Source organism: Uloborus diversus, chromosome 10 (assembly GCF_026930045.1).
Source record: "Uloborus diversus isolate 005 chromosome 10, Udiv.v.3.1, whole genome shotgun sequence".
In the NCBI taxonomy this organism is placed as follows: domain Eukaryota; kingdom Metazoa; phylum Arthropoda; class Arachnida; order Araneae; family Uloboridae; genus Uloborus; species Uloborus diversus.
This window is the reverse complement of record NC_072740.1, coordinates 88,822,495-88,840,399: the sequence shown is the minus strand read 5'-3', so window position 1 is coordinate 88,840,399 and position 17,905 is coordinate 88,822,495. Positions and strand designations below refer to the sequence as shown.

The 17,905-nt window shown below is 33.0% G+C and overlaps 1 protein-coding gene across 1 annotated transcript in view; it reads left to right on the top strand.

Annotated features, from left to right (window-relative positions):
* LOC129231668 (nuclear pore membrane glycoprotein 210-like) overlaps positions 1-17,905 on the top strand; it is an 89,940-nt gene that overhangs the window by 19,710 nt on the left and 52,325 nt on the right. Inside the window, exons 8-13 of the mRNA XM_054866030.1 lie at positions 2,152-2,263; positions 3,285-3,347; positions 4,987-5,033; positions 7,986-8,059; positions 10,637-10,724; positions 13,300-13,486. Coding sequence (XP_054722005.1) covers positions 2,152-2,263; positions 3,285-3,347; positions 4,987-5,033; positions 7,986-8,059; positions 10,637-10,724; positions 13,300-13,486 — 571 coding nt within the window. The remainder of the gene's footprint in view (positions 1-2,151; positions 2,264-3,284; positions 3,348-4,986; positions 5,034-7,985; positions 8,060-10,636; positions 10,725-13,299; positions 13,487-17,905) is intronic.

Below are 17,905 nucleotides of genomic sequence, written 5' to 3'. Positions count from 1 at the left end.
GAAAAACGGTCCACCCCCAGTAACAGACACCGACAATTTTGATGATGCCAAGTGGAACAGGATGAGGAAAGGATGAGTAATGGACAAAATTCCCCTTTTCGCTTCAAAATGAGCAAAAGTTCTTTATTTTTAGTTTTAAAATCTTATTAAATTTAAATGAACATGAAACTCCAGTTGACCTTGAGGCAGCTGCTCATAAACTTCCACTACTGCCTTGTAAATACCAACTGGCTCATAAAATTTATTCTAATAACACTAGATGGTTGCACCGTATTCAGGGGTCACAGCAACATCAGTTTTGCCCACCTAAAATTCTTCTTATTTAAATCCAAACTTACAACTGTCTGTTACTGGACCCTTTTCTGTTACTGGTGCCGTTACTCAGTGTATTCATTATCTTTTTCTGATCATATTCATAACACGAAATGAACATGATCAGCAATTCTCTCGTATTCATGCATAATTTCTTCATCTAATGAGGGACAACATTTGATACACCTGACTCAGTGGGCAGAAAAACAAAACATCACTGAAAATTGAAGTTTCAATGTATATTTCCTTAAGTCGCACAAAAGTGAGACCGAACCATCCTTGATCATTGCAAAATTTCAAATCGTTTGATGAGTGGTTCGACTTGCCGTTCTCAAGGAGTTCGAGTTACACAGAGAAATAAATACGGTGGGAGTGTAATATATACGATCCTTATTGTAGTTCTTTTATATTTCCATATCAAACTCATCGTTCACACTGTGCTGATTAACACTGTTTTCGTTTTATATACATATTTCCCTATAAAGGATTTCGGTTACGTATGAAAATTAACAGCTGTTAATTTTTTATTATACTGTTTTTCCCGCTAAAATTAGCTTGATGATAGTGCTGCATTTAATGCTTATTTTATTCAATATTGCAGAAATAGATTTACAGATTTTTTCTAACTTGCTTTAAAAGGATACAAAAGCCTTTGTGAAACCACAAAGTAAAAAAATAAATTGCTGCTAGTGAGTTTCTTGAATTATCTTAATATGAAACGCATCCTCAGCAGTATTTTTAAATTCCTACTCATTTCATCATAGTTACCAATGAAATGAAAAACTAAATTAAATAACTGGTAACTAAAACTCATAGTCGATACTGTTAAAATGTGGAAAAACACTGCAAAAAAGGAAGAAAAAAAAATACTGTGAACATAAGATAAGTTAATGAAAGCCAATTTAGTGCTAGTAAGAACTCGAACAAAAGAAACCTCTGTGCAATACGTCAAAAAATAATGTTCAACTGTTCGTGTAAGTTTCTTTTGATCAAGTCCAAACACGGAATTTGATTGACATCTATCAAATACGACATTAATAAAAAGTTTACCTTTTTTTCCTTCAACAAAATATACTAATACGCTGAGAATGCAGCATGAATTTATAACAATAAAAGGGTAAGTATTTTGAAAAACGAATAACCTTCCCATTTTGTGAATTTTGTTTTATTTATTAGTGATAAAGTGAACGGAGAGGTCTAACTAATGCATATTGTATTTTAACATTACTTGGATGCAAGGGCGTATACAGAAAAACATGAAGGGGAGGGGGCAGGCCCAGGGGAGCCCCGATGGAAAGTCACTGGAGGTCACTTTGACCTCTCAAAATTTTCCTTATTCGGCGAACTTTTCTGACGATTCGGCAAAAATATGATCCGGCATAAGTTGGAGCCCTATTCGGCAAATGGAGAGTTTCCGCCCTGCCAAAATGTTAAATACGGGGCCCCTCTGGGCAGATCCACCATTTGGGCAACTATGGGATTGGTCTATTGCCCCCTCCCCCTTCCAAGGTTTTAGAAGCAATGTAATTCTAAAATGATATCGATATTAACCCTGCACATTAACTGCATATTAACTGAACACCAATAACTTTCCCTTTTCAATTGGCTACCAAAGAAAATGTATGCACTTTTCAAACTCAGACAAATTTACTACATCCGAACTCTTTGATAAATTTAGAAATTGAAGCAACCGTCAATTTAAAGTTTTTTTTAAAATTTTTTTTAAATTTTAAATATTTTTTACTTTGGAAAAAGGGGGGGGGGGCAGCTACCCTCTCTTGCCTCCCTCTGGAAACGCTCACGCTTAGATGTTTTATTTACTAAATGTGCTTTCTATAGGCTGTTCATCCAGTAAGAGTAGCAGTTCTGGCCTTGGGTACTTCGAAAGAAGTCGCCTTCGAAGGAGGTCCACGGAAGTGGCCACTATTCAAGGACGGACATTTTACAAAACGTACGTATCTCCCTTAAGTTTCTTATGAAACAAAATTTATTAAATATTGAATAAGTTTAAAAATTGCTTTTCATTTAACATCACTTTTCATTCAAAGCAAGTAATTGATCATTATTTTAACGTATTAGGTCAACATGGTTATAGAGAAAATTAAGATGTAGCAACTATAGATCCCCTTTTATTAGTAGTTCTATGAAATCAATTTTTAAGCAGTTGTTTACATCCTCCCATTAAACTTATTTATTTCTTTAGTATGTTTTTAAGCACAGGGGAGGGTGCCCCAAAGCGGGTAGGATAACGAAGAACAATCGAAAATGATAGTTTTTGCCTTTTTATCGAACAGTTTTTTTTTCCCTAGAAGGGATCGTGAACTTTAAAATAAAAAGTGATTCTTGCATTGTTTCAAGCGCAATATTTGTTTATTATCAAACATTACAAACACTTGAAAAACTCGCTTTGCCCTACTTGGGTGCGTAAGCCATTCGGGTAAAACGGGTAAACTTAACTAATTGTAGTTTGGTACATTTGTCCGTCAAATATGGAGTAATAAATGAGTGAATCAACTGACTAGCTAACTGCCATTATAAAAAAATAATAATAAGTTAGATTTTCAATTTAAATTGGATAAGTATAAGTTTGTAATATTTTTTTGTGGCAAAAATGTCTCTCCGTTATCTGACTATCCGTTGTCTATCCGTTGTTAAAATGTCTATCCGTTTTTAAAATTTGATTTTTAAAAAAAGTTACTAACAAAAAGTTATTGGCTTCGGTTTTCTTAGCAACTTACCATGATGTGTATAAAAGTCTATGCATCAGTTTTTGAAAAATATTATTTTGATAAGCTTATAGACAGAAGTGCATCGATTTTTTTTTTTTTGTAAAAATTGTCCTTTCGTTACCGCTGGAGTTCACCAGATAATGTTATTTCTTATTTTATTTCTTATTTTACGAATTTTTATGTAAATAAATGAAATTCTTTCTCAATATCATAACAAATATTCACTTTTGTTTTTTCATTTAGTGGAGCCAGCTAATGATGGATTGCTAGATATTTCCCTGATTAAAGATCCAGTCAGATATAACAGTAAGAAACTTCATGATAAAATAATGCCTAAGAACTGAAAGCCAATCATACTATATTATCAAATTTTACTTACTTTCAATTTTAATTTGCAGGGTAGACTGACCTGTGAATGAATTTTTTAAGCACAATTTCATTTTTTAAAAATCCTAGAGTTTTTAAAAACTGAAGTATTCAATTCTTGATAGTTTAAGCATTTTATTTGGTCTATGTAAATACTTAAACTTTCGGGAACTTAAAAAAACTTGCGGGAACTTAAATGATACCACTTTTGGCATCTTGGGTGTTTAAATGGAAAATGGCACAATAACAACCCAGTGAATGAACACCTTTAACCGTTAAATAAGCACAAATTTACCGGTAAATGAACACTGGCATAATTTCTTTTAATTTTAAAACTTTAAGTTTTTTTTGAAGTACTTTCAATTTTGTATTTTTTAGTAAGGCAGATAGTGACTAAGTTTAGTAAAAAGTTGTTAATGATTTTTTATTGTTTTTATGTACAATTTGCAATTTTCTACTTTGTTTCCATCGATAGTTACATTGAACGTAAGTGGTGCCACCAAAAGTCACGCCATTTGTTTAACATTTTATTAATGTTGCTCATTATTACTCATGACGTATGCGAGTTAGGACACATATTTGCGTCACTGGATGAGATATACAGTATTAAAGAGTATTATTTAATTATTCTTCGTCGCAAATGCATAATGCCTGAAATACGATAGTTTTAGGCTTGTAATTCGGTAATGATTACGGCATTTTTAAATATTTTTTAAAATTTCAGTATATTGAGGAACGGGGGAACAAGTGAGCAAGGGGATAGGATAACGTCGAGCAAAAAATCTGAAAAAAATCTCAAGTAATGGCAGTACCAGCCCTACTTCTTGGTCAAACTTTTAGAGCAATGAGCTTGTTTATGTTTCTGTGTTGACAATTTCTTTGTTTTATCCGGTGTTGTATGTAATTTAATCGCTGTTTCCTTCACGTGAAAACATATTTTAAACTAACTAATACGCTAAACTTAATTACTGCAAACCATTTTATGAGCATTTAAGTAAATCTATGACAATGTTTAAATTTTTAATTAAATCAAAAATTCTTTATTTTTGAAAATTAGTTCTAGGGCACATGAGAAGGCTCTTGGGAACACAACATGTAGGGGCACATGTGAATAGTTCCCAAATCCAATTATGAAAAAAATCGGGAAAAAATTCCAGGGCACAAAGGAAAGATTATACAGTCATGGCGAACTTTTTGTCTCAGAAATTGATAATATTTTCTGAGAAATTAGGAAATGAAACAAAATTTTCACATGTGCCCCCCTTTCCCTTATAAAACATTGTGAAGTGTAGTAAATTTGACGGTTAAATAAAATTGAAGGAAGTCATACTAGTTTTGAACAAACTATTGCCTGATTTGCTCTTTTAAGGCTAACTGCAATTTAAAACAACACTATAATATAAAAAACACCATTAATAGGTTGAGTTTTTGCAATTAGAAATGTTATTTTATTTTATATTACTATACTTTTATTAATGTATCAAATCTTGAGTCTTAAGGCCCATTACACTTGTTAAAATATTTATTTTAAAGAATATTAATAATGTTCTGAAGGCATTTATTTTGTTTTCATCGACAGAGGATTTGACAGTTTTTCGAGTACTCTGTAAGGGTCTAGGAGAAAGTGTAAGTATATGTTGACTTCTTTTTTTTCTATAATCTTTCATTAGCGAAAAGTCTTAATGCTTTAAAGAGTTGTTTCTCTCACTTGTCACTTGTTTCAATTCAGTTAATACATTTTGCACAAAATAGCGTACAACTAAAATGTGGGCCCAAATTTTGACTACCTTCATTGTTGAGTCCTATTTATTTCAAATTACACCTAAGGTACTTTGTACAACAACATAAATCATGTGTTGTATCGAAAACTTTATTATGTCATTAAATCATAATCCTGGGTAGGATTTTTTCTGGATTATGTGATTACAGATAAATTGCAGTCCATTTTAAATTGCTGCGTTAAGCAGAAATAACTAAATTTTTTACTATTTATAATTGGTATAAAAATCCTTACTTTAAGTTATATCAACTGGTTACTGTTAGAAAACATTTACTACAAAATCAATAATAAAAAAGTTACTTAAGGTAGTAGAATGAATCATCCGAATTGTGAGCAATAATTGACATTTAATCAATTGAATGAACGGTATTTCCGAAAACCGCTACGGACGAGTCCCTGAACCACACTCCTTCTTTCCCTATCGAAGCTAGAGTCAACAATTGCATTATTACAACTTTTGAGGGAGAGGCATTCCTGTACCTTCCCTACACCCACATAATTGAAGATGATCTAAAATTGCACTTTCGGGAATTTAATTTTGTAAAATTGCTGGAGAAGAGTACGCAAACCTATCCCTTCCCTTAACATTACTAAAGGTAGTTTACAATCGCTTTTGGAAGATAAATTAGACATTAAATAAATACAATAGTAATAAATCAAATGTTCAAGTAAAATTTTCAATTATAAAAAGGCATCTCTTAATAACTAATATTTATCACTACTAAGAGCAGTTCTATATACACGCTATATCATAACAGCTGTTACACAAAAGGCAGAGCTATTTTTTGCAGCATACTGAATATACTTACTGAGTACATTTTGGATGAAGAGTTAGAGTTAACTGAAAGATGTAACTGGCTTGAAAGAACAAAAGCATTTGTGTAGTTTTTCCAAAATGTCACTGCTGTTCAATAATTCCGTGAGAATTCTCTAATAATTCAATTTCCTGAATTTCCATTTTAGTCGCTACCCTTAATATAATTAGTCAAGTGAAGTTTTTAATGGTACCGATGTATTCGGGGGAAATAGAATTTAAAGAAATATCCTTCTTTTTCATTTTTCCTCCCCGCCCCTTCCCCCAAATAAGAACAATACAATTACTACGAAAGTAAAATTAAGGCATACAACCATTTTTTAAGGTGCTACAAAATTAAAAATACGGATCTCAGTATAAAAAGGTTCTTTTTAAAGAGTTAAAAGCGAGAAAAAAAATTAAGGACTTTTAAAGGAACTTACCACTATGCACACAAACCCTGAAAGGGGCACTTCCCGTATTATAAGTATATTTCAACGTTTACTGCACCTAAAGTCTTAAAACTAAGAGCCAGATTATGTATCAGGTTAGTTATTGGATTATATCAGTATTTATTTCTTTAGTGTTCAGTTAAAATCTGGAAAATATCAAGAGTTGCAATTTCTGTTCGGGAAGAAAAAATTTCGGAAATGATACTCCGCGACATGGGTTGTTCCTCCAAGTTTGAACCCCCCATTTTTTACTAAATTGATTGACTAACACTTAAAGTGCATAATTTCCATAAAACTCTCATCAAAGCGATCGTTTGATAAGAGTTTTATAATGTTCTGTCTCTGCCCTGGTGTGAAAATTTCGGCAGTGATCCAAAATTTAAAACACATTCCGAAACGCAAAACCCGTTGCTGCCCAATTTCGGGCCCTATGCCGCTTTCTAATTTTGATGTTACATAAAAAAAGAAAGAAAAATGAGATGTGAGTGCTTCCCTCCTCCCCGTTTTTTCTCAAAAAAACATCGGCATTTAGACGTTTTTCAAGGCCGATTTTTTTTCTCCGAGTTAGCCAAAGGCTAAATTTTTGAACCATAGGCGCCAATGCATCGGCCATCGAACCTTATTAATTTTATATCACACTAGAAGTCCGTCCCAACATTGTTTGGGTTAAAACATTATTTGTCTTGTATAAACTTTTTGCAGTTACTTTTTGATTTAAAATTTAATGGTATACAACATTTTTTCTTTCTTTTTTATAAAAGTTTGAAACGAACTGATTTACCTTGTTTCCTAATCAAGAGATACCAACATATAACTCCCACTGAATACACTCTTCCCGTATGTAACGTTGCACTATGTATACATTGTAAAAACAATTCAGAAAAGTTCCTGTAAAATAAAATGGGCAGCTGATGTGTCCAATTTCTGCAAGTATCCTACTTTGCAAAAACTAAGAACGTTTCCCGCTAAAAGTCAGTAACCTTCGGCAGTCTCGTAGTTCTCATGCCTCAGGATTCAGTTTGAATGTGAACTTTTAACAAAGTTGAAATGGTAGTTGAGAAACGAATAGTTGAAATGGTTTCGGAGATTACCTCGAACATATAAACATACAAAAATCCACTCTCTCTCTCTCTCTTTATAATATTAGTATCGATGACTGTATTATTGGTCATTATTTTCAAAGTAACGAATGTAAGAACCTCACATCAGAGTTTATCGCTTGAAATCAGTAATGAGCAGAAAGGAACTTTACTCCAAACTTATCACGAATATTGTCAAAACATAATTAAATGTGAACAATTTATCTAAAAATTATATGGCGTGATCATATAAATATTTATTATTTCCAAATTAACCAATGTTAGATCCTCATTTCAGACTGGGTCGTTTAAAATCAAAAATTAGTAGTTAGTAATACTGCTCTAATCGTATCATGAATAATTACGAATATTAAAATGCAAATTAATGCACACAATTGATCTTTAAAATTATATGATGTGATTGTATTAATACTTAGTTTATTCAAAGTGAGGAATGTGTGATCCCCATTTCAGGATTTGACGTTTAAAATTGGGAATGTGCAATCAGCCACAAATCCACATCCAGCGCAATCAGAAGCTCAGATCAAGTAAGTATACCTACTTAAAATAATAACGACTGTAAAATCTTATATTTTAATTATCTTTTAGTATTTATTGACCCAATTTAGAAATTTCGAAAGAAGGTATTTTGGTGAGTAATGTATAAAAAATTGACGAGAAAGAACTTTTATATTTTGAGTTATATGTTTCAAGAAGTATTTTACTTCCAGTTTGCAATTTTTATTTTTCGCAAAAATGTTTCTGAGCTTTTTCTGTAAATATGTTTACTTTTGCTCAAAATGTAAAATCAATATTTCTCCTTCTTATGACGGATTGAATTCTTTCAGTGCGCTCTTGACGCTTTGTATTTCTGTTGCAATGAAAAATCTTTCTCTCTCCATCTTTTTTTAAATTAAGACACTCGTATATGGAAGATATATAAAGAAAGAAAGTGCACCTATCAGTTTTGAACTATTGATTCAACAACAAACTGTTTAGCAATCAAGATTGCTCATTGCTCTCAATTTTGACAATTCTATGAATTTTATTTATAACGAATCAGTTCGTCGCAGACTAGTAATACATGAATGTGAAAAATATTATCTTTATGGAAATAATTTATTCCTTTATTTTTTTATTTATTCCCTTATTTTAGAGTAAACTGACAGTAAATGACCATTTAGTAGATGTCGACAAGTTCTTTTTTAGTTTAACTTTATTTTCAATAATTGTTAAAAAATGAGATTTCGTCAGTAACTATAACCATTTACGTCCAGAAATTGACCAGTGTCAGTCAGTGATTGACAGCTTTTTCCACACAGTAAAAATCAAAATCTATGCCATTAAAATCCAGTCACATTTATGCATGTACGTTCAAATATGTACGTCCATCTAAAGATAACTTCTGATTGGCTGTTATGTGTATGACTTCACCACACTTGAACTTGATGGAGAGTAAGTGCCAGTAATGACGTAATTTTTCGCCAAATTTGGTGCCAAAAATGATGCCAACTGGGCGATATTTCTTCAATTTTCAGCCAAACCTATAGTATGAAAGCAGATATGACGCCATCACTTGAGATCCTCCGCAGAATCTGAATCTAGTCGCCATGATCCAGAGGGAGGCCATGAGGTCATGGCCCCTCCCAAAGTCTTGTGATTGTAGGATTTTTTTTTAAGAAGAAAAAAGAAAGAGAAAGAAAATGTTATGAGAAGATAACCAAATAAAACAGACGTGTACTTTAAAAGAAATTTAGGTCTCAGTTAGGGGAGATATTATATCTCTCTCATTGAAACAGAACTATTATTTCCAAAATTTTGCTCCATCGTTTACATCATTTCTTGATTCCAACTTTATACGCTGGGACGATCGCTAAATGCTGCTGTCCTCAGAGTACACCTATTGCTCACCAAAGAGAGCCTAAATTTGCCCGTTTTTATGGCTTTAATTTCGAAACTTTCCTGGGAGAGAGCTTCCTTTTCCCATGCTCCTCCACAAATGCCACGACATGTAACCAAAAATTGCCTTTTAGGATTTCAATTTGAAAAAATTTCAACGGAGATTAGCTTACCCAACCCTTATCCCTTAACTTGCCTAAAAGTGGTTTAAATGACTTATTTGGGGGCTTCAATTACAATTGATTTTCCACAGGACCCCTCCTTCCTCCCGGTTAATATCGTGATGATAGCTTTAAGAGGTTTTTGGGGGAAGAGCTCATGGTTCTTCCATCCCTTTCTCTAATACGTCCGAAAATAGCTCAAAATTAGAGTTTTAGAGCCTCAATGTCAAACTATTCCCAGGAAGGGGAGATTCCAAGCACCTTCACTTTCCCTTTAATATCAGCAAATATTGCCTAAAGGTGCGTTTTTAGGCTCGCCAGCAGAAGAGCACCCACCCCCTCTCCTAATTTCTCACCATATAACGGCAGAATGTTTCGGTTTCTAAGCTTCATTTTAAAAAGTATTTTGGCGTCAGCACCCGAACCCTAAGCTTTCTCCTTCCATCATAAAAAATTGCCTAAAACGCATTTTTAGGACCCTATTTTAAAAAATTACTCGGATATTTCTGTTTCGGAACGTTTTTGAGGGAGATTCCAAAATCTATCTCTGTCACCTAATATCTTTTTTAGACTAAACTTGAGTTTTAAAAACTTCATTTGAATAAAATTTCTGGGGAGTTTGTTAAAAAATTTTGGATGGCGCCTCACAAAATGATCGGCTAGATCCGTCACTAGGTGCTACTATAATGCCTAAATATTGAATATTACTATTTAACATTATATGAATAATATTTAACAGTAGTAATATAGGCGGGCACTATGTCATTCAACATTTAAAAAGCAGATATTGTAGGAAAACATTGTTTGAAATTTTATTTCCTATTTTGCATTTGTTAGTCAAAAAACTCCATTGTTAAAGTATAGTTTCCGAGAAAATTTAAAAATACTTCTGAGGCTCTGATGCGCGTTTGAAAATGTGTAAATTTTGCTTAATATTTTAAGGATTTCCATACCTCTTCATTTCATCTATAATTGGTTACATCATTATTCAATAATTTTACATTTCATCGAATTTCTTTGACGAATAGTCTGACTTTTACTTACAAATACATTTTTTCTTCCTAGGATATTTTGTTCTGAGCCTTCAACAATTCATCTCAAGAATGCAGTAAACACGGTTGGTAAGAAATTGAAAGATGAAAGCATTGTGAAAGTTAGTACATATTATCTAAGTTATTTTTCATTTACCATTTTTTAATAGTTAATTATTTTTAAATGGATGGATATTTCATCAAAATTAATTCAGAATTCAAACATTCAGCTGAATTTAATTCTGAGACTCTTTTCCCTAATACCTAAGCGTGATGAAAAAAAAAGCTATACAAAGCTGAAATGCTACAATTAAATGACTTAAAAACTTGCAATCAATAATTAATTACTAAAAATTCCTATATATTCTCTTATAAATAACTTTGTATCGGTAATGCTTTTTCTTTCATTCCAGGGAACTACTTACATGTAATATTTTTTTTTATTTCAAGTTTCATAATTCTACTTCCGTTTTGAATTAATTGGATTATTGCAATTTCTCTGAAGAATGAACTGAGGAAAATAGCAGCGAGAGTAAAAGCTTGAAGAATGAAATGCAACTGTTTCTTGAACAAAGAGAAAATATTTCATCGCAAAAATATGTCGCATAACTTTTATTCTAATAGGGAAAATCAAGTTGAGATGGTTTAAGCATTAAGTGCATTTGAATTAAATTAAAACAGATGTTGTGGGAGTTAAAATGTTTCACAGGAACTTTTTCTTTTTTTTTAAAAATTTCTCTGACAGGATTCATTTATTTATTTCAACTGAACAAAAAGCAAATAAATAAACGCCTATCTTCGTGGTAACATGATTTTTGAAAGAGTAGAGATACTGTCTTTCCGGAATTAGGCGTAACTCCTCCATTTTTGAGAGTAAAATTTGAGAAAACCAGTTCTACGTAGATTTAATTGACACCAGGTCAAATATTACGAGTCTCTTCTGATCCACTTTTCGAGGTTGAACAGGAATAGAAATAATAATAATAATCTTATTTTATGCATGTAAGTCGGTGATTCTCAACTTGTGGGGTGCGAGCACATACGAGGTGGTGGGGGGTGCGCAAATATCCAAGAGAAAATATTATTTAAAAAAATTGATTAAATGACCGGAAGGAAAAGCAGGCATACAAATAGAAAAGAAAGTAATGAGCATTTACTGGCAAAATATATTTTTTGATCGTAATTTGTACAAACGTTCAATATTCTTCAAAATACATTCCTCCTGCATCAATACACTTGCGGAGACGTGTTTGCTACGCCTGAAAGGCACCCTGAAACTCTTCCAAGGGAATGCCTCTCAGGAACGTTGTAACGTGGTGTTGGATGTTTCCCAAGGTTCCCCAATGTTTTCCTTTCTTCTCTCTCTCTCTCTCTTGAGTCGCGGAAACAAAAAGAAGTCACATGAAGCTAAGTAGGGACTGTAAGGTGGTGAGGGATTACCGGGGGGGGGGGGGGACATCCATAACGGGGTTTGTCGGCGACCTCCTCCTGGCTCTCTTTGAATGCCTTGTGCCACTTCCCAGACTGTGATCTTGAAATGCAATCGTCCTTGAAGGCTTCTTGCAGCATCTGGAATGTTTCGGTTACATTTTTTCCAAACCTCACGCAAAACTTTATGGCGTATCATTGTTCAAGCGAACGCTCCATTGCGTTATGTTACAAAAGTTGAAAACATACTTCAAGCGGAGGCACTTATCTCCGCTCACACTGCTCGAAAGCAACTGACGACTGGATGCATTGAAAGGGCACCACATTTCCCAGCCGGTTTTACCGTGCTGCCATCTATCGTCGCGTCACAATAACATTATTCTCATTACTTTCATAATGGACCCTGTATATTCAGCAGGGATCTATACTTTGTCTTCAAAGAAGTCACAGCAGAAAATCCAGTTTCACAAAGGTAGGATGTTGAAAATGGTTATAGAATGCGAAATGTCCTTGTTTTTGGTGCGGAAAAAGAATCATCCTACTCCTGACCAAAATTCAAATAGTGATTTATTATCAAATTGTCTTTTGGTTTCGCCATTTGTCATAAAGTCTAAGAACTTTTCTTCCTCATCAATGGAGAGTCCTTCGGGAATCTTATGAAATGGATCTCTATCCCATTCGTAACTTGCTATCAGTTTGTCGTCATCAAGAAAATACTTTTTAAAATTAGTTGCTAGCATGGCTAATGATTTTCAATGGTTACAAAAACTTTTTCGAGTTCTTCTTCATCCTTTTAAAGTTTAATACTGTAAGAGGTCGATAATCAACCTCATCTAGGTCCTCCAATTTATTTGCATTCAGTTCTATAATTTCCTATGTTCTAATAAGACTATGCTCAAAACAAAATTACGCGTAACTTCAGCTTCAAAATTTGCCCTCGTATTGACGTGACGGGGGGGGGGGGGGGCGTGAGCTCCCGTCAGTAATCAAAGGAGGTCGCAGAGCCTAAAAGGTTGAGAACCACTGGTATAAGTAGATTACATGTTAATGAAATATCCAATTACTAACCATGCCAGCAGTGCTAAAGTTGAAGAGATTTATTATATCAGTATGTAAATATTATTATTTGTGTTATTATATAGATTCAATTGATATTTTGGGAAAAGTTGCTGGTATACCAATCCCAAATAAGATTAAGATAGATAAAGCTGGCTTTAAGTTCTATTTTAGGGTGTTGAACGTTCTCAAAAGCCAATGAATATTTTACAGGTTCCATTTTATGGCGATAAAGGATTTTCTGTTGATGTGTGGCTGAAAGATTCTGTGGGCCGGAAGTTCGCCAATATATCCGTATTTGAAATTGAGTGGGAAGTGTCGGATAAGACACTAGCCGAACCAAACGACGGACTTTCAACCCACGAGAATGCAGTGGCAGGGTATAGGAAAATCACGAGAGGTAAATGTATTTCATACTTTTCTTAAATATTCAGGCTGAAATTTCTGCTAAACGAAAAAGTTTATTTTTACTTTAAGAAACTTCAAACAGCTTTTAAATAATAGTAAAATGATACAAGATTTCAATCATTTGACTAAAAGAATGTTTAATTTCAAATAATAATATCACTACATGAAAGATTAAGGTTCGAACTTATAAAAAAAAAGAAATTGTAAGACTGGGTTGGGGGGGGGGAGACATGCGCTCATTCTATAGTGGCTGGAGATCTTGGAAACCCGTGGTCAACCTAGGTGTCAAATTCAGTCGGTGAATTTATGTGTTTGCATCTTAACTATATTTAGTTTACTTCCTAAGATTCATGACGTCGCTTCAACCTACACTTCCATTGCATGTGGAATTTACTCTGTCAGTCGCGCCGAAAGCTAACTAAGCAAAAAATTAAAATAAATAAATAAATAAATAAAAAATAAAAGATGCATTTGTTTCTGAAAAATTTAAAGTTTTTATAATTTGGGATTGCAGCTGGGTTTTGATTTTTAATTTTTTTTTTTTTTTTTTTTGATTTAAACGTTCTTTATTCTATTTTCAATCGCTACAATTTGCAGTTGATTACCCTTTATTTATAAAAGTTATAGTTTTAAGTATCGTTAAAATTAATTCGCACTAAATAATTTAAATAAAGAAGACTAATAAATCGAAACACATTAAAAGGTATGCACAACAGGTTCAGCTCTGCCACAAAATCTTTATTTGAATTAGTGAGAAGCAAAGGGCTGTAAATGACAAAATTAAAAACTTGGAGATAACCAATACAAATGGTAGGTGAACCTCTTATCTGTCTTGACGAAAAATAGTTGGACCATCTTTTGAGCTAGTCACGGTCAATAAATAATCCAGAACCCTGGAGTTGAGTAAAGAAGACATTTGGCTACAGTTAAAAAACGAGCTGCTGTGTGCATCACATGACTTCCTTTTGCGCCAATTTAATGATAATAGTGACTTGGAGTAAGCAAAGAACCCCAATTTGTTCCGAACTGAAGCAAAAAAAAAAAAAAAAGTTTTACAGTAAAACCTGCCTACAACGATACTGTTGGGACCTAAAAAAATATCGTAATAAACAGGTTATCGTTATAAACAGTTTGATTATTCATGCTGACATTTTGCTGGGGCCAAAAAAAAATACTGTTGTAGACAGGTTATCGTTATAGACAGTATCGTTATACTCAGGTTGCACTTATACAGATTAATTTTTCCAATATTGGACATTTTAATGTGATTCAATTGGTTAACTCTCTAAATATCGCCAATAGTGGCCAAATATAAACCAGATTAAAAAATAAAAAAATAAAGCGAAATTTGTTGCCAAGTTGGTGAAAAAACTTGGCGACCAAAATCTTGGAGATATATCGCCAAGTGTTTGCCAAATTATAACACCACTTGAGTTCGCATTAAAATTAACAATGATTCCCCCCCAAAAAGGTGTAAAAGACTCCCTTAGGAAAATTCGAATGCAACGAAAAGGAGAGGTGCGCAACTAAACCCCAATAGGAGCCTATGTACCAAATTTTAACTTTCTAAAACATACCGTTTTTGAGTTATGCGAGATACATACGCACATACACACATACGCACATACATGCGTACATACGACGTCACGAGAAAATTTGTTGTAATTAATTCTGGGATCGTCAAATCGGATATTTCGGGTGTTTAAACGTTCTTAGGCATATGTCCACGTGTGGTCGGGTTGAAAAAAAAAAAAAAAACAATATTCATTCAGGGGCGAGCAAAATGGAAATTAAGCCCGTTTTTTGGGTGAATTTTTTTTCGCGAATACAATATTTCCTTTACTTCGTAAAAGGAAGTAATAAAATAAGGAAAGAGACAAAAGTTTTAGTGTGAATTAGAAGGTGAGCAATAAAGAGATTTGAATCTAGCAGTTGGCGAAACTTTGGATTTCTGTCACCAATACTGTTTGCAGTCATATGCATGTAATACATTAGATACATTACATTTTAAGAAGTAACTGAAGTGAGGAAACACTTCCTCCAGATGCATGAATGAAGGAGTTCAGTCACTCGTAACGAGAATGAAAGGTCATGTGTTAAATAGGAAAGGAAGAGTAGAATTTCCTCAAGTGAAACCATGAGTCACTTGAGGATTCGGATTTTGTCTAAATGAGTATGGTAAAAAAACTGAAAAACAATTCTCTCTTTATCTGCCAAGAGCAGAATGAAAAGACCGATATGTTGCCAAAAAAATTAAAAAAAGTTTCTGTAAGATTTTATTTTGAAAGTTTTCTGCTATTCGCAAGAAAGACTGACATAATTTAATGCGCATACACTGTGTTTGTTAACTAACCAAATTTTCCAGACAAGTCCAGTATTTTTTAAAGTAAAGCTTAAAATGAATGCCCCTATTAACCACTTTTGATGAATAATTTTAATTAGCATTTTACATTTTTTTTGTTCCATAAACAGAAATTTGAAAATATATTTTTTTCAATTGCATTGAAACCTTTTACGTAAATAAATTTTATATACCAGAGGTTTTCAAACTAGGTTCTCTGCAACCCTAGGGGTTGCTTTGACGTTGATTATTTATTGAATATATTTTAGAAAAAAAAAAGAAAAAAAAAACATTAGCTACTTCACTATTAATCACCTTACTCAGATGAATAAATTGCGCTGAAACAAAAATATATGCTGGTATATTTTTTTATTTAAGTAGGATGCAGCTTTGATATTCTATTTTATTTGCTCTTTTATCAAAAACAGTAAGCTCAAATGGTTCCCTTAAGTATAATAGGTTGAACACCCATATTATACAATGTTTTTAACACCGAAAACTAAATGAATTCCAACATGTAATGTGAAGTTTTGGCAATGATAACTAAATAATATATTGCAGTTAATATTTTAATATTTTATTTTTATCGCTGAAAACCGAAGAATAAATTTTGGTCTGAATAGTCATTCCTGAGCTTCAAACTATTAAGATTTTGATGCATTTCTATGTATAGAGTAGTTTAGTTTAGTAACAATCTTATAAAACTCACTGGAATTAAAGTCACTCAGTTGACTCAAACTCGGATTTTCGAGACTTTTGTACATTTTACTGAGTTGAGAGGCATTACTTTATATTATAAAAGTATCGAACTGTTCTTCTAATGCCCGCCTTATTTAAAGTCACTCAGCTTGCTCTGATTTAGATTTATGAAACCATAATGAATTGCTCTAGAGTTGAAAACTTGGTGTTAACATTTACTAGAGAAAACCGCGAAGTTTTCTCATTCAATGTACGTATTTATGTCTGCATGCATGCAACCGTGTCCCCGTTTTACCTGCTAGACTTCTCATTTTGCAATTGTTACTCTTAGATGCTGCATACTTCCAATTGCAAAAATGGTGAAAATAAGGGTTCCGAGTTAAGATATCGAAAGTTTCACGCAAAAAAGGAAATTAGTGAATAAATACGACATCTAACTTTTTATTGGACCCTAGATAAATAATCCCCTACCCCTAATATTAACATATTTAGGGAAAAAATCTTCATTAAAAAATAAATATAACACAAAAAAAGTTGAAACATTTGCGAACAAAACTCAAAGAGACATTCGAAATCAAAATTTTAAAGGGCCATGCAAAAGATGAGATTGGAAATTATCGAAATAAAAAACGAAGTTTTTATATTTTTTAATGCTGTTGGAAAAATAAATGCAAATGTCATGCTATGATACGCAAAAACACACTACATAGTCTCATACTATTTGAAAAAATACACTCTATACACACATATAATTTGATATTCTAGTTACCAGCAATACGCAATACTCCCCCCCCCCCAAAAAAAAAGGTGTTTTTGATTGTGAGTGTAAAGTGTTGTGTAAATCATAAAACACTGCATTTTATATCTCGGTAAATAGTAGTCGCACTAATGACAAACTTTTTGTGTTCGAGTTGTGTTTTTATGCTTTTGATTTCCCAAATTCCAATGTAGGGGATTGCTTTACGAAATTATTTTTTTTTTGCTTCAAACTTTTCATAACTTTACATCTTCTTTTGATCATTTTTGCAATAAGGAGTATGCATCTAGAAGAGGTCTTACTGGTTAAACGGGGACTCTCGCTATATATATATATATATAGTGTTCGAATTGGGACGAAGCTTTTTTTGCGGAATTTCAAGTTGATTGCAAGCTAGCTCCAGCAGCAGGTCCCACTAAGATATTGCATCTGTCTTAATACGATCTGGATGTCAGTTTTGGTTGCTTAGAACTGGAACTGGTTTAGATGAGTAATTACGAATGTTGAACCATTCTCCTGATTCTTTCTGTGAGAGAAGGAACTTACATTTTATATTTGTTCAGTTTAGTATGCTAAAAAGGGATATAACTCCTAGAAAGTTAGCAAAGATAATC